Source organism: Bombina bombina, chromosome 4 (assembly GCF_027579735.1).
Source record: "Bombina bombina isolate aBomBom1 chromosome 4, aBomBom1.pri, whole genome shotgun sequence".
NCBI classification, from domain to species: Eukaryota; Metazoa; Chordata; class Amphibia; order Anura; family Bombinatoridae; genus Bombina; species Bombina bombina.
In genome coordinates, this window is record NC_069502.1 from 233557341 (window position 1) to 233575295 (window position 17955).

The 17955-nt window shown below is 41.4% G+C and overlaps 1 protein-coding gene across 9 annotated transcripts in view; it reads left to right on the forward strand.

The window, feature by feature from the left end:
• TRIP12 (thyroid hormone receptor interactor 12) overlaps positions 1-17955 on the forward strand; it is a 1052161-nt gene that overhangs the window by 405789 nt on the left and 628417 nt on the right. For all 9 annotated transcript variants that reach the window (XM_053709826.1, XM_053709829.1, XM_053709830.1 and 6 more), the window contains one exon: positions 14104-14269. In XM_053709826.1, coding sequence (XP_053565801.1) covers positions 14104-14269 — 166 coding nt within the window. The remainder of the gene's footprint in view (positions 1-14103; positions 14270-17955) is intronic.

The window sequence follows — 17955 nt, forward strand, 5'->3', positions numbered from 1 at the left end:
GGGGTAAAGTTTCCCAAACCTCAAAATGCCTATAAATACACCCCTCACCACACCCACTAATCAGTTTTTACAAACTTTGCCTCCTATGGAGGTGGTGAAGTAAGTTTGTGCTAGATTCTACGTTGATATGCGCTCCGCAGCAGGTTGGAGCCCGGTTTTCCTCTCAGCGTGCAGTGAATGTCAGAGGGATGTGAGGAGAGTATTGCCTGTTTGAATTCAATGATCTCCTTCTACGGGGTCTATTTCATGGGTTCTCTGTTATCGGTCGTAGAGATTCATCTCTTACCTCCCTTTTCAGATCGACGATATACTCTTATATTTATACCATTACCTCTGCTGATTTTCGTTTCAGTACTGGTTTGGCTTTCTACAACATGTAGATGAGTGTCCTGGGGTAAGTAAGTCTTATTTTCTGTGACACTCTAAAGCTATGGTTGGGCACTTTTTTATAAAGTTCTAAATATATGTATTCAAACATTTATTTGCCTTGACTCAGGATGTTCAACATTTCCTTATTTCAGACAGTCAGTTTCATATTTGGGATAATGCATTTGAATATATCATTTTTATCTTACCTTAAAATTTGACTTTTTCCCTGTGGGCTGTTAGGCTCGCGGGGGCTGAAAATGCTTAATTTTATTGCGTCATTCTTGGCGCAGACTTTCTTGGCGCAAATTTTTTTTTCTATTTCTGGCGTCATACGTTTTTCGCGCCAAAAATGTCGGCGTTCCGGATGTGGCGTAATTTTTGGCGCTAATAGCATTTAGGCGCCAAATAATGTGGGCGTCAATTTTATCTCCACTTTATTTAAGTCTCATTATTTGTTGCTTCTGGTTGCTAGAAGCTTGTTCACTGGCATTTTTTCCCATTCCTGAAACTGTCATTTAAGGAATTTGATCAATTTTGCTTTATATGTTGTTTTTTCTATTACATATTGCAAGATGTCCCACGTTGCAACTGAGTCAGAAGATACTACTGGAAAATCGCTGCCTGGTGCTGGAACTACCAAAGCTAAGTGTATCTGCTGTAAACTTTTGGTAGTTGTTCCTCCAGCTGTTGTTTGTATTAAATGTCATGACAAACTTGTTAATGCAGAAAATATTTCCTTTAGTAAAGTACCATTACCTGTTGCAGTTCCATCAACATCTAATGTTCAGAGTGTTCCTGATAACATAAGAGATTTTGTTTCTGAATCCATTAAGAAGGCTATGTCTGTTATTCCTCCTTCTGGTAAACATAAAAAGTCTTTTAAAACTTCTCTTTATACAGATGAATTTTTAAATGAACATCATCATTCTGATTCTAATGATTCTTCTGATACAGAGGATTCTGTCTCAGAGGTTGATGCTGATAAATCGTCATATTTATTTAAAATGGAATTTATCCGTTCTTAAAGAAGTCCTAATTGCATTAGAAATTGAGGATTCTGGTCCTCTTGATACTAAATCTAAACGTTTAGACAAGGTCTTTAGATCTCCTGTGGTTATTCCAGAAGTTTTTCCTGTTCCTGGTGCTATTTCTGAAGTAATTTCCAGAGAATGGAATAATTTGGGTAATTCATTTACTCCTTCTAAACGTTTTAAGCAATTATATCCTGTACCGTCCGACAGATTAGAGTTTTGGGACAAAATCCCTAAAGTTGATGGGGCTATTTCTACCCTTGCTAAACGTACTACTATTCCTACGGCAGATGGTACTTCCTTTAAGGATCCTTTAGATAGGAAAATTGAATCCTTTCTAAGAAAAGCTTATCTGTGTTCAGGTAATCTTCTTAGACCTGCTATATCACTGGCTGATGTTGCTGCAGCTTCAACTTTTTGGTTGGAAACTTTAGCGCAACAAGTAACAGATCATGATTCTCATAATATTATTATTCTTCTTCAACATGCTAATAATTTTATCTGTGATGCCATTTTTGATATCAGAGTTGATGTCAGGTTTATGTCTCTAGCTATTTTAGCTAGAAGAGCTTTATGGCTTAAAACTTGGAATGCTGATATGTCTTCTAAATCAACTCTACTTTCCATTTCTTTCCAGGGCAACAAATTATTTGGTTCTCAGTTGGATTCTATTATCTCAACTGTTACTGGTGGGAAAGGAACTTTTTTTACCACAGGATAAAAAATCTAAGGGTAAAAACAGGGCTAATAATCGTTTTCGTTCCTTTCGTTTCAACAAAGAACAAAAGCCTGATCCTTCATCTTCAGGAGCAGTTTCAGTTTGGAAACCATCTCCAGTCTGGAATAAATCCAAGCCTTCTAGAAAAGCAAAGCCAGCTTCTAAGTCCACATGAAGTTGCGGCCCTCATTCCAGCTCAGCTGGTAGGGGGCAGGTTACGTTTTTTCAAAGAAATTTGGATCAATTCTGTTCACAATCTTTGGATTCAGAATATTGTTTCAGAAGGGTACAGAATTGGTTTCAAGATAAGACCTCCTGCAAAGAGATTTTTTCTTTCCCGTGTCCCAGTAAATCCAGTGAAAGCTCAAGCATTTCTGAAATGTGTTTCAGATCTAGAGTTGGCTGGAGTAATTATGCCAGTTCCAGTTCTGGAACAGGGGATGGGGTTTTATTCAAATCTCTTCATTGTACCAAAGAAGGAGAATTCCTTCAGACCAGTTCTGGATCTAAAAATATTGAATCGTTATGTAAGGATACCAACGTTCAAAATGGTAACTGTAAGGACTATCTTGCCTTTTGTTCAGCAAGGGCATTATATGTCCACAATAGATTTACATGATGCATATCTGCATATTCCGATTCATCCAGATCATTATCAGTTCCTGAGATTCTCTTTTCTGGACAAGCATTACCAGTTTGTGGCTCTGCCGTTTGGCCTAGCTACAGCTCCAAGAATTTTTACAAAGGTTCTCGGTGCCCTTCTGTCTGTAATCAGAGAACAGGGTATTGTGGTATTTCCTTATTTGGATGATATCTTGGTACTTGCTCAGTCTTTACATTTAGCAGAATCTCATACGATTCGACTTGTGTTGTTTCTTCAAGATCATGGTTGGAGGATCAATTCACTAAAAAGTTCATTGATTCCTCAGACAAGGGTAACCTTTCTGGGTTTCCAGATAGATTCAGTGTCCATGACTCTGTCTTTGACAGACAAGAGACGTCTAAAATTGATTTCAGCTTGTCGAAACCTTCAGTCACAATCATTCCCTTCGGTAGCCTTATGCATGGAAATTCTAGGTCTTATGACTGCTGCATCGGACGCGATCCCCTTTGCTCGTTTTCACATGTGACCTCTTCAGCTCTGTATGCTGAATCAATGGTGCAGGGATTACACAAAGATATCTCAATTAATATCTTTAAAACCAATTGTACGACACTCTCTAACGTGGTGGACAGATCACCATCGTTTAATTCAGGGGGCTTCTTTTGTTCTTCCAACCTGGACTGTAATTTCAACACATGCAAGTCTCACAGGTTGGGGAGCTGTGTGGGGATCTCTGACGGCACAAGGAGTTTGGGAATCTCAGGAGGTGAGATTACCGATCAATATTTCTTCTGTTATGTGTGATCAGTCCACGGGTCATCATTACTTCTGGGATATAACTCCTCCCCAACAGGAAATGCAAGAGGATTCACCCAGCAGAGCTGCATATAGCTCCTCCCCTCTACGTCACTCCCAGTCATTCTCTTGCACCCAACGACTAGATAGGATGTGTGAGAGGACTATGGTGATTATACTTAGTTTTTATAACTTCAATCAAAAGTTTGATATTTTACAATAGCACCGGAGCGTGTTATTACCTCTCTGGCAGAGTTTGAAGAAGAATCTACCAGAGTTTTTTACTATGATTTTAACCGGAGTAGTTAAGATCATATTGCTGTTTCTCGGCCATCTGAGGGAGGTAAAAGCTTCAGATCAGGGGACAGCGGGCAGATGAATCTGCATTGAGGTATGTAGCAGTTTTTATTTTCTGAATGGAATTGATGAGAAAATCCTGCCATACCGTTATAATGACATGTATGTATACTCTACACTTCAGTATTCTGGGGATGGTATTTCACTGGAATTACTCTGTTAAAAGTACATTAAACCTTTTAATAGGTATTTATTATGTTAAACGTTTTTGCTGGAATGTAGAATCGTTTGCATGTTCTGAGGTACTGAGTGAATAAATGTTTGGGCATTATTTTTCCACTTGGCACTTTGCTTGTTTTAATTGTGACAGTTTCGTTTCTCTCTCACTGCTGTGTGTGAGGGGGAGGGACCGTTTTTGGCGCTCTTTGCTACGCATCAAAAATTTCCAGTCAGTTACTCTTGTATTTCCTGCATGATCCGGTTCATCTCTAACAGAAATCAGGGGTCTTCAAACTTCCTTGGAGGGAGGTAGATTCTCTCAGCAGAGCTGTGAGACTTATATATTGACTGTGATTAAAAGACGTTGCTCTGTAATTTTTATGTTCCAAATTTAATTATTGTTACTTTACTAATGGGAACAAACCTTTGCTAAAAGTTGTGTTGTTTTTCAAGGATTGATGCGATAACTGTTTTTCAGTTCATTATTTCAACTGTCATTTAACCGTTTAGTGCTTCTTTGAGGCACAGTACGTTTTTGTTAATAAGATTGTAACCAAGTTGCAAGTTTATTGCTAGTGTGTTAAACATGTCTGATTCAGAGGAAGATACCTGTGTCATTTGTTCCAATGCCAAGGTGGAGCCCAATAGAAATTTATGTACTAACTGTATTGATGCTACTTTAAATAAAAGCCAATCTGTACAAATTGAACAAATTTCACCAAACAGCGAGGGGAGAGTTATGCCGACTAACTCGCCTCACGTGTCAGTACCTGCATCTCCCGCCCGGGAGGTGCGTGATATTGTGGCGCCTAGTACATCTGGGCGGCCATTACAGATAACATTACAAGATATGGCTACTGTTATGACTGAAGTTTTGGCTAAATTACCAGAACTAAGAGGCAAGCGTGATCACTCTGGGGTGAGAACAGAGTGCGCTGATAATACTAGGGCCATGTCTGATACTGCGTCACAGCTTGCAGAGCATGAGGACGGAGAGCTTCATTCTGTGGGTGACGGTTCTGATCCAAACAGATTGGATTCAGATATTTCAAATTTTAAATTTAAATTGGAGAACCTCCGTGTATTACTAGGGGAGGTTTTAGCGGCTCTTAATGATTGTAACACTGTTGCAATACCTGAGAAATTGTGTAGGTTGGATAAATACTTTGCGGTACCGGCGAGTACTGACGTTTTTCCTATACCTAAGAGACTAACTGAAATTGTTACTAAGGAGTGGGATAGACCCGGTGTGCCGTTCTCACCCCCTCCAATATTTAGAAAGATGTTTCCAATAGACGCCACCACACGGGACTTATGGCAAACGGTCCCTAAGGTGGAGGGAGCAGTTTCTACTTTAGCTAAGCGTACCACTATCCCGGTGGAGGATAGCTGTGCTTTTTCAGATCCAATGGATAAAAAATTAGAGGGTTACCTTAAGAAAATGTTTGTTCAACAAGGTTTTATATTGCAACCCCTTGCATGCATCGCGCCGATTACGGCTGCGGCAGCATTTTGGATTGAGTCTCTGGAAGAGAACCTTAGTTCAGCTACGCTGGACGACATTACGGACAGGCTTAGAGTCCTTAAACTAGCTAATTCATTCATTTCGGAGGCCGTAGTACATTTAACCAAACTTACGGCTAAGAACTCAGGATTCGCCATTCAGGCACGTAGGGCGCTGTGGCTAAAATCCTGGTCAGCTGATGTAACTTCTAAGTCCAAATTACTTAATATACCTTTCAAGGGGCAAACTTTATTTGGGCCCGGTTTGAAAGAAATTATCGCTGACATTACAGGAGGTAAGGGCCACGCCCTGCCTCAAGACAAAGCCAAAGCTAAGGCTAGACAGTCTAATTTTCGTCCCTTTCGGAATTTCAAAGCAGGAGCAGCACCAACTTCCACTGCACCAAAACAGGAAGGAGCTGTTGCTCGTTACAGACAAGGCTGGAAACCTAACCAGTCCTGGAACAAGGGCAAGCAGGCCAGGAAACCTGCTGCTGCCCCAAAGACAGCATGAATCGAGGGCCCCCGATCCGGGACCGGATCTAGTGGGGGGCAGACTCTCTCTCTTCGCCCAGGCTTGGGCAAGAGATGTTCAGGATCCCTGGGCGCTAGAGATCATATCTCAGGGATACCTCCTAGACTTCAAATTCTCTCCCCCAAGAGGGAGATTTCATCTGTCAAGGTTGTCAACAAACCAGATAAAGAAAGAAGCGTTTCTACGCTGTGTACAAGATCTGTTATTAATGGGAGTGATCCATCCGGTTCCGCGGTCGGAACAAGGACAAGGGTTTTACTCAAACCTGTTTGTGGTTCCCAAAAAAGAGGGAACTTTCAGGCCAATCTTGGATTTAAAGATCCTAAACAGATTCCTAAGAGTTCCATCGTTCAAAATGGAAACTATTCGGACAATCTTACCCATGATCCAAAAGGGTCAGTACATGACCACAGTGGATTTAAAGGATGCTTACCTTCACATACCGATTCACAAGGATCATTACCGGTATCTAAGGTTTGCCTTCTTAGACAGGCATTACCAGTTTGTAGCTCTTCCATTCGGATTGGCTACGGCTCCAAGAATCTTCACAAAGGTTCTGGGTGCCCTTCTGGCGGTACTAAGACCGCGAGGAATTTCGGTAGCTCCGTACCTAGACGACATTCTGATACAAGCTTCAAGCTTTCAAACTGCCAAGTCTCATACAGAGTTAGTTCTGGCATTTCTAAGGTCGCATGGATGGAAAGTGAACGAAAAGAAGAGTTCTCTCTTTCCTCTCACAAGAGTTCCATTCTTGGGGACTCTTATAGATTCTGTAGAAATGAAGATTTATCTGACAGAAGACAGATTAACAAAGCTTCTAAATGCATGCCGTGTCCTTCATTCCATTCAACTCCCGTCAGTAGCTCAATGCATGGAGGTGATCGGCTTAATGGTAGCAGCAATGGACATAGTACCCTTTGCACGTCTACATCTCAGACCGCTGCAATTGTGCATGCTGAGTCAGTGGAATGGGGATTACTCAGACTTGTCCCCTACTCTGAATCTGGATCAAGAGACCAGAAACTCTCTTCTATGGTGGCTTTCTCGGCCACATCTGTCCAGGGGGATGCCATTCAGCAGGCCGGACTGGACAATTGTAACAACAGACGCCAGCCTACTAGGTTGGGGCGCTGTCTGGAATTCTCTGAAGGCTCAGGGACAATGGAATCAGGAGGAAAGTCTCCTGCCAATAAACATTCTGGAATTGAGAGCAGTTCTCAATGCCCTTCTGGCTTGGCCCCAGTTAAAAACTCGGGGGTTCATCAGGTTTCAGTCGGACAACATCACGACTGTAGCTTACATCAACCATCAAGGAGGGACAAGAAGCTCCCTAGCAATGATGGAAGTATCAAAGATAATTCGCTGGGCAGAGTCTCACTCTTGCCACCTGTCAGCAATCCACATCCCGGGAGTGGAGAACTGGGAGGCGGATTTCTTGAGTCGCCAGACTTTTCATCCGGGGGAGTGGGAACTTCATCCGGAGGTCTTTGCCCAAATACTTCGAAGTTGGGGCAAACCAGAGATAGATCTCATGGCGTCTCGCCAGAACGCCAAACTTCCTCGCTACGGGTCCAGATCCAGGGATCCGGGAGCGGTTCTGATAGATGCTTTGACAGCACCTTGGAACTTCGGGATGGCTTATGTGTTTCCACCCTTCCCGCTGCTTCCTCGATTGATTGCCAAAATCAAACAGGAGAGAGCATCAGTGATTCTAATAGCGCCTGCATGGCCACGCAGGACTTGGTATGCAGATCTAGTGGACATGTCATCCTGTCCGCCTTGGTCTCTACCTCTAAGACAGGACCTTCTGATACAGGGTCCATTCAAACATCAAAATCTAACTTCTCTGAAGCTGACTGCTTGGAAATTGAACGCTTGATTTTATCAAAACGTGGTTTTTCTGAGTCGGTTATTGATACCCTGATACAGGCTAGGAAGCCTGTTACCAGAAGGATTTACCATAAGATATGGCGTAAATACCTATACTGGTGCGAATCCAAAGGTTACTCCTGGAGTAAGTTTAGGATTCCTAGGATATTGTCCTTTCTACAAGAAGGTTTAGAAAAGGGTTTATCGGCTAGTTCATTAAAGGGACAGATCTCAGCTCTGTCCATCTTGTTACACAGGCGTCTGTCAGAAAATCCAGACGTCCAGGCCTTTTGTCAGGCTTTAGCTAGGATCAAGCCTGTGTTTAAAACTGTTGCTCCGCCATGGAGTTTAAACCTTGTTCTTAACGTTCTACAAGGAGTTCCGTTTGAACCCCTTCATTCCATTGATATAAAGTTGTTATCTTGGAAAGTGTTATTTTTAATGGCTATTTCTTCGGCTCGGAGAGTCTCTGAGTTATCAGCTTTACATTGTGATTCTCCTTATTTGATTTTTCATTCAGATAAGGTAGTTCTGCGTACAAAGCCTGGGTTCTTACCTAAGGTAGTCACTAACAGGAACATCAATCAAGAGATCGTGGTGCCTTCCCTGTGCCCGAATCCTTCTTCAAAGAAGGAACGTCTTCTACACAATCTGGATGTAGTTCGTGCCCTCAAGTTCTACTTGCAGGCAACTAAGGATTTTCGACAAACGTCTTCCCTGTTTGTCGTGTACTCTGGTCAGAGGAGAGGTCATAAGGCTTCGGCTACCTCTCTCTCCTTCTGGCTTCGTAGCATAATTCGTTTAGCCTATGAGACTGCTGGACAGCAGCCTCCTGAAAGAATTACAGCTCATTCTACTAGAGCTGTGGCTTCCACTTGGGCCTTTAAGAATGAGGCCTCTGTTGAACAGATTTGCAAGGCTGCAACTTGGTCTTCGCTTCATACTTTTTCCAAATTTTACAAATTTGACACTTTTGCTTCTTCGGAGGCTATTTTTGGGAGAAAGGTTCTTCAGGCAGTGGTTCCTTCTGTATAATGAGCCTGCCTATCCCTCCCGTCATCCGTGTACTTTTGCTTTGGTATTGGTATCCCAGAAGTAATGATGACCCGTGGACTGATCACACATAACAGAAGAAAACATAATTTATGCTTACCTGATAAATTCCTTTCTTCTGTTGTGTGATCAGTCCACGGCCCGCCCTGTTTTTTAAGGCAGGTAAATATCTTTTAAATTATACTCCAGTCACCACTTCACCCTTGGTTTCTCCTTTCTCGTTGATTCTTGGTCGAATGACTGGGAGTGACGTAGAGGGGAGGAGCTATATGCAGCTCTGCTGGGTGAATCCTCTTGCATTTCCTGTTGGGGAGGAGTTATATCCCAGAAGTAATGATGACCCGTGGACTGATCACACAACAGAAGAAAGGAATTTATCAGGTAAGCATAAATTATGTTTTTGGAACTCCGTGCAATTTTCAGAGCTCTTCAGTCTTGGCCTCTTCTGAAGAGAGAATCGTTCATTTGTTTTCAGACAGACAATGTCACAACTGTGGCATACATCAATCATCAAGGAGGGACTCACAGTCCTCTGGCTATGAAAGAAGTATCTCGAATTCTGGTTTGGGCGGAATCCAGCTCCTGTCTAATCTCTGCGATTCATATCCCAGGTATAGACAATTGGGAAGCGGATTATCTCAGTCGCCAAACGTTGCATCCGGGCGAATGGTCTCTTCACCCAGAGGTATTTCTTCAGATTGTTCAAATGTGGGAGCTTCCAGAAATAGATCTGATGGCGTCTCATCTAAACAAGAAACTTCCCAGGTATCTGTCCAGATCCCGGGATCCTCAGGCGGAAGCAGTGGATGCATTATCACTTCCTTGGAAGTATCATCCTGCCTATATCTTTCCGCCTCTAGTTCTTCTTCCAAGAGTAATCTCCAAGATTCTGAAGGAATGCTCGTTTGTTCTGCTGGTAGCTCCGGCATGGCCTCACAGGTTTTGGTATGCGGATCTTGTCCGGATGGCCTCTTGCCATCCGTGGACTCTTCCACGGACTCTTCCGCTAAGACCAGACCTTCTGATCTCAAATCCTTAAATTTAAAGGTATGGAGATTGAACGCTTGATTCTTGGTCAAAGAGGTTTCTCTGACTCTGTGATTAACACTATGTTACAGGCTCGTAAATCTGTATCCAGAGAGATATATTATAGAGTCTGGAAGACTTATATTTCTTGGTGTCTTTCTCATCATTTTTCTTGGCATTCTTTTAGAATTCCGAGAATTTTACAGTTTCTTCAGGATGGTTTAGATAAAGGTTTATCCGCAAGTTCTTTGAAAAGACAAATCTCTGCTCTTTCTGTTCTTTTTCACAGAAAGATTGCTAATCTTCCTGATATTCATTGTTTTGTACAAGCTTTGGTTCGTATAAAACCTGTCATTAAGTCAATTTCTCCTCCTTGGAGTTTGAATTTGGTTCTGGGGGCTCTTCAAGCTCCTCCGTTTGAACCTATGCATTCATTGGACATTAAATTACTTTCTTGGAAAGTTTTGTTCCTTTTGGCGATCTCTTCTGCCAGAAGAGTCTCTGAATTATCTGCTCTTTCTTGTGAGTCTCCTTTTCTGATTTTTCATCAGGATAAGGCGGTGTTGCGAACTTCTTTTGAATTTTTACCTAAGGTTGTGAATTCTAACAACATTAGTAGAGAAATTGTGGTTCCTTCATTATGTCCTAATCCTAAGAATTCTAAGGAGAAATCGTTGCATTCTTTGGATGTTGTTAGAGCTTTGAAATATTATGTTGAATCTACTAAGTCTTTCCGAAATACTTCTAGTCTATTTGTTATCTTTTCCGGTTCTAGAAAAGGCCAGAAAGCTTCTGCCATTTCTTTGGCATCTTGGTTGAAATCTTTAATTCATCATGCCTATGTCGAGTCGGGTAAAACTCCGCCTCAAAGGATTACAGCTCATTCTACTAGGTCAGTTTCTACTTCCTGGGCGTTTAGGAATGAAGCTTCGGTTGATCAGATTTGCAAAGCAGCAACTTGGTCCTCTTTGCATACTTTTACTAAATTCTACCATTTTGATGTATTTTCTTCTTCTGAAGCAGTTTTTGGTAGAAAAGTACTTCAGGCAGCGGTTTCAGTTTGAATCTTCTGTTTATGTTTTTCATTAAACTTTATTTTGGGTGTGGATTATTTTCAGCAGGAATTGGCTGTCTTTATTTTATCCCTCCCTCTCTAGTGACTCTTGCGTGGAAAGATCCACATCTTGGGTAGTCATTATCCCATACGTCACTAGCTCATGGACTCTTGCTAATTACATGAAAGAAAACATAATTTATGTAAGAACTTACCTGATAAATTCATTTCTTTCATATTAGCAAGAGTCCATGAGGCCCGCCCTTTTTTGTGGTGGTTATGATTTTTTTGTATAAAGCACAATTATTCCAATTCCTTATTTTATATTCTTTCGCACTTTTTTCTTATCACCCCACTTCTTGGCTATTCGTTAAACTGAATTGTGGGTGTGGTGAGGGGTGTATTTATAGGCATTTTAAGGTTTGGGAAACTTTGCCCCTCCTGGTAGGAATGTATATCCCATACGTCACTAGCTCATGGACTCTTGCTAATATGAAAGAAATGAATTTATCAGGTAAGTTCTTACATAAATTATGTTTTTCTATCTGAATCATGAGACATATTTTGTGTTTCATGTCCCTTTAAATCCCAACACTCAACTCTCTCTGACTTGGTGATTGAACCATCACCTTATTGTTCAAGGGACCTCCTTTGTTTGTCCTTCCTGGACTGTGATCACAACAGATGCAAGTCTTACAGGTTGGGGAGCTGTCTGAGGGTCTCTGACAGCAAGAGGGGTTTGGAATCCTCAAGAGGTGAGGTTGCCAATCAATATTTTAGAACTCTGTGCTATTTTCAGAGATCTTCAGGTTTGGCCTCTATTGAAGAGAGAACTCCATTTGTTTTCAAACAGACAATATCACAACAGTGGCATATGTTAATCATCAATGGGGGACTCGCAGTCCTTTAGCAATGAAAGAAGTATCTGATACTTTCTTGGGTGCAATCGAACTCTTGTCAAATCTCTGCGATTGATATCCCATGTGTAGACAATTGGGAAGCGGATTATCTTAGCCGTCATTCTATACATGAATGTTTTTTTTTTTCAACTTGTACATATGTGTGGGGTCTTCCAGAAATCGATTTGATGGCCTCTCATCTGAACAAGAAACTTCCCAGATACCTTTCCAGTCCAGGGATCCTCAGGTGGAAATGGATGCTCTAGCAGTTCCCTGGTTTTACCAACCTGCTTACATTTTTTCTGCCTCTGGTTCTTCTTCCAAAGGTGATCTCCAAGATCATATTGGAACAATCTTATGTGTTTCTGATAGCACCAGCATGGCCTCACAGGTTTTGGTATGCGGACCTTGTCCGAATGTCCAGTTGCCAGCCTTGGTCACTTCCTATAAGACCATACCTTATTTTTCAAGGCCCAGTTTTCCATCAGGATCACAAATCTCTAAGTTTGAAGGCATGGAAATTGAATGCTTAGTTCTTAGTCATAGAGGTTTCTATGACTCAGTAATTAACACTATGATACAGGCTCGAAAGTCTGTTTCAAGCAAGATTTATCATAGGGTTTGGAAAACCTATATTTCATGGTGTTCCACTCATGATTATTCTTGGCATTCATTTAGAATTCCTAGAATTGTACAGTTTCTTCAGGATGGTTTGGATAAAGATTTGTCTGCAAATACGTTGAATGGACAAATCTCTGCTATTTCTGTCTTATTTCATAGATTGCTAAGCTTCCTGATGGTCACTGTTTTTTTTGTTCAGGCTTTGATTCGTATCAAGCCTGTTCTTAAATCAATTTCTCCTCCTTGGAGTCTCAATTTGGTTTTAACGATTTTGCAGGCTCCTCCTTTTAAAACCTATGCATTCTTTGGATATTAAACTACTTTCTTGGAAAGTTGTATTTCTTTTGGCTATCTCTTCTGCTAGAAGAGAATTGAGAGAATTGTCTGCTCTCTTGTGAGTCTCCTTATCTAATTTTCCATCAAGATAAAACTGTTTTGCGGACTTCGTTTGCCTAAGGTTGTTAAATTGTAGCAACATCAATAGGGAAATTATTGTTCCTTCCTTGTGTCCTAATCCTAAGAATTCTCTTGAAAGGTGAAGAAAGAGCTTTGAAATATTATGTTGAGGCTACTAAAGATTTCAGAAAGACTTCTCGTCTATTTGTTGTTTTTTCTGGTTCTAGAAAAGGTCAGAAAAGCACTGCCATTTCCTTGGCATTTTGGTTGAAGCTTTTGACTCACAAAGCTTATTTGGAGGCGGGGCAGTCTCCGCCCCAGCGAATTACAGCTCTTTCTACTAGATCAGTTGCTACATCTTGGGGTTTTAAGAATGAAGCTTCAGTTGATCAAATCTGCAAAGCAGCAACTTGGTCTTCTTTGCATACGTTTACTAAAATTTACCATTTTGATGTGTTTGCTTCCTCGGAAGCAGCCTTTGGTAGAAAGGTTCTTCAGGCAGCTGTCTGTTTGATTCTAGTGCCTATGATTTGAGTGTTTTTTTTTTAATTTTTAAGAAAACCTAATTATTTTTGTAGATTTAATTTCTCAGCGAAAATAGCTGTTTTTATTTTATCACTCCCTCTCTAGTGACTTGTGGACTTCCACATCTTGGGTATTATATCCCATACGTCACTAGCTCATGGATTCTTGCCACTTATATGAAAGAAAACATAATTTATGTAAGAACTTACCTGATAAATTAATTTCTTTCACAGTGGCAAGAGTCCATGAGACCCACCCAATTTTTGGGGGGTTATGATTTTTTATTTATTTTTATATATATCCTGTTAATCTTTTTTATGCTATTTATTCCTTTTACACCTCACTAACTTTACTATACGTTAAACTGAGGTGGAAGGTGTATTTATAGGCATTTGTGGTTTGGGAAACTAGTATGAATGTATTTCCCATACGTTACTAGCTCATGGACTCTTGCCACTATGAAAGAAATGAATTTATCAGGTAAGTTCTTACATAAATTATGTTTTTAATACCTATGCACTACATTTCATGTTGCTTTTTCTGCAGTTCTGTACTGACTGTAACATGTGCTCTCTACATCCACAAACAGAATCTCCTACAGCAAGTGGCCTCTCGGGACTTGCTTACAAACATTCAGCAGCTCCTTGTAGTGACGCCTCCCATCCTGAGTTCCGGCATGTTCATCATGGTGGTTCGTATGTTCTCTCTGATGTGTTCCAACTGCCCCACGCTGGCCGTGCAGCTCATGAAGCAGAGTATGTTCTCTTGGTTTTTTTTTCCCCATGTGTAATTTTCAGATCTTTTGTTTCCCTAATAGAGTAGTATTTAAGAACCATCACCAGTTTATAGTGAATGTAAATTTTCATGAATTAGTGCCCTGTTTTTAAAAATACTATTAAATATAAGGGTCAATTTCATTCATGAAAGTTTACATTGCACCGTATTTTAAAAATACTTACCTTTATATTCTGCAAAGCCGAATCGGCGATCCCCTGCCCGCTTCTTCCTGCTGTACTTCCACAGCAATGACGAAACCGACTTCCTCCAATCACGGCTTGACCTCACGAGATGGCCGCTCTGGGGGTGGGGAGCCATGATTGGAGGAAGCCGGTTTTGTCATTCGTGACGTATGTACAGAGGACCTGCGGGTAGGGGATCACCAATCTGGCTTTGCAGAAGATAAAGGTAAGTATTTTTCAAAATGCGCTGCAATGTAAACTTTCATGAATGAAAGTGCCCCTGTTTTTAATAGTATTTCTCTTGTTAAGTGTATCCAGTCCACGGATCATCCATTACTTGTGGGATATTCTCCTTCCCAACAGGAAGTTGCAAGAGGATCACCCACAGCAGAGCTGCTATATAGCTCCTCCCCTAACTGTCATATCCAGTCATTCTCTTGCAAGCCTCAACCAAGATGGAGGTCGTAAGAGGAGTGTGGTGTTTTATACTTAGTTTATTCTTCAATCAAAAGTTTGTTATTTTTAAATGGTGCCGGAGTGTACTGTTTATCTCAGGCAGTATTTAGAAGAAGAATCTGCCTGCGTTTTCTATGATCTTAGCAGAAGTAACTAAGATCCATGGCTGTTCTCACATATTCTGAGAGAGGGAATGGCGTGCAGATTTTCCTGCAATAAGGTATGTGCAGTTAATATTTTTCTAGGGATGGAATTTGCTAGAAAATGCTGCTGATACCAAACTAATGTAAGTAAAGCCTTAAATGCAGTTATAGCGACTGGTATCAGGCTTATTAATAGAGATACATACTCTTATAAAAGTGTATTTTAAAACGTTTGCTGGCATGTTTAATCGTTTTTTATATATGTTTGGTGATAAAACTTACTGGGGCCTAGTTTTTTTCCACATGGCTGGTTTGATTTTTGCCTAGTAACAGTTTCCTTAGGCTTCCCACTGTTGCAATATGAGTGGGAAGGGCCAATTTTAGTGTTTTTCTGTGCAGATAAAAATACTGACAGAGACATTCAGCTTCTTCCTGCATGATCCAGGACATCTCTGGAGGGCTCAAAAGGCTTCAAAGTCGTTTTTGAGGGAGGTAAAAAGCCACAGTAGAGCTGTGGCAGTTGTTGTGACTGTTTGAAAAAAAAACAAACAAAAAAAAACGTTTTTGTCTTTTATTATTCAGTTTTGGGTATTAAGGGGTTAATCATCCATTTGCAAGTGGGTGCAATGCTCTGCTAACTTGTTACATACACTGTAAAAATTTCGTTAGTGTAACTGCCTTTTTTCACTGTTATTTCAAATTTTGACAAAATTTGTGTTTCTTAAAGGTGCAGTAACGTTTTTTATATTGCTTGTAAACTTGTTTAAAGTGTTTTCCAAGCTTGCTAGTCTCATTGCTAGTCTGTTTAAACATGTCTGACACAGAGGAAACTACTTGTTCATTATGTTTGAAAGCCATGGTGGAGCCCCATAGGAGAATGTGTACTAAATGTATTGATTTCACCTTAAACAGTAAAGATCAGTCTTTAACTATAAAAGAAATATCACCAGATTCTGACGAGGGGGAAGTTATGCCGACTAACTCTCCCCACGTGTCAGACCCTTCGCCTCCCGCTCAGGGGATGCACACTAATATGGCGCCAATTACATCAGGGACGCCCATAGCGATTACCTTGCAGGACATGGCTGCAATCATGAATAATAGCCTGTCAGAGGTATTATCCAGGTTGCCTGAATTAAGAGGCAAGCGCGATTGCTCTGGGGTTAGGAGAAATACAGAGCGCGCAGATGCTGTAAGGGCCATGTCTGATACTGCGTCACAATATGCAGATCATGAGGACGGAGAGCTTCAGTCTGTGGGTGACATCTCTGATTCGGGGAAACCTGATTCAGAGATTTCTAATTTTAAATTTAAGCTTGAGAACCTCCGTGTGTTGCTTGGGTGGGGAAGTATGAGCTGCTCTGAATGACTGTAACACAGTTGCAGTACCAGAGAAATTGTGTAGGCTGGATAAATACTATGCGGTACCGGTGTGTACTGATGTTTTTCCTATACCTAAAAGGCTTACAGAAATTATTAGCAAGGAGTGGGATAGACCGGGTGTGCCTTTTTCCCCACCTCCTATATTTAGAAAAATGTTTCCAATAGATGCCACTACACGGGACTTATGGCAGACTGTCCCTAAGGTGGAGGGAGCAGTTTCTATTTAGCAAAGCGTACTACTATCCCGGTTGAGGACAGTTGTGCTTTTTCAGATCCAATGGATAAAAAATTGGAGGGTTACCTTAAGAAAATGTTTATTCAACAAGGTTTTATTTTACAGCCCCTTGCATGCATTGCGCCTGTCACGGCCGCGGCGGCATTCTGGTTTGAGGCCCTGGAAGAGGCCATCCATACAGCTCCATTGACTGAAATTATTGACAAGCTTAGAACACTTAAGCTAGCCAACTCATTTGTTTCTGATGCCATTGTTCATTTGTCTAAACTAACGGCTAAGAATTCCGGATTCGCCATCCAAGCGCGTAGGGCGCTATGGCTTAAATCCTGGTCAGCTGACGTGACTTCGAAGTCTAAATTACTCAACATTCCTTTCAAGGGGCAGACCTTATTCGGGCCTGGTTTGAAGGAAATTATTGCTGACATTACTGGAGGTAAGGGTCACACCCTTCCTCCGGACAGGGCCAAAACAAAGGCCAAACAGTCTAATTTTCGTGCCTTTCGAAATTTCAAGGCAGGTGCAGCATCAACTTCCTCCGCTTCAAAACAAGAGGGAACTTTTGCTCAATCTAAGCAGGCCTGGAAACCTAACCAGTCCTGGAACAAAGGCAAGCAGGCCAGAAAGCCTGCTGCTGCCTCTAAGACAGCATGAAGAAGCGGCCCCCTATCCGGCGATGGATCTAGTAGGGGGCAGACTTTCTTCGCCCAGGCGTGGGCAAGAGATGTTCAGGATCCCTGGGCGTTGGAGATCATATCTCAGGGATATCTTCTGGACTTCAAAGCTTCCCCTCCACAAGGGAGATTTCATCTTTCAAGGCTATCTGCAAATCGGATAAAGAAAGAGGCATTCCTACGCTGTGTGCAAGACCTCCTAGTTATGGGAGTGATCCATCCAGTTCCGCGGACGGAACAAGGACAGGGTTTTTATTCAAATCTGTTTGTGGTTCCCAAAAAAGAGGGAACCTTCAGACCAATTTTGGATCTAAAGATCTTAAACAAATTCCTCAGAGTTCCATCTTTCAAAATGGAAACTATTCGGACCATCCTACCCATGATCCAAGAAGGTCAGTACATGACCACAGTGGACTTAAAGGATGCCTACCTTCACATACCGATTCACAAAGATCATCATCGGTTTCTAAGGTTTGCCTTTCTAGTCAGGCATTACCAATTTGTAGCTCTTCCCTTCGGGTTGGCTACAGCCCCGAGAATGTTTACAAAGGTTCTGGGCTCACTTCTGGCGGTTCTAAGACCGCGAGGCATATC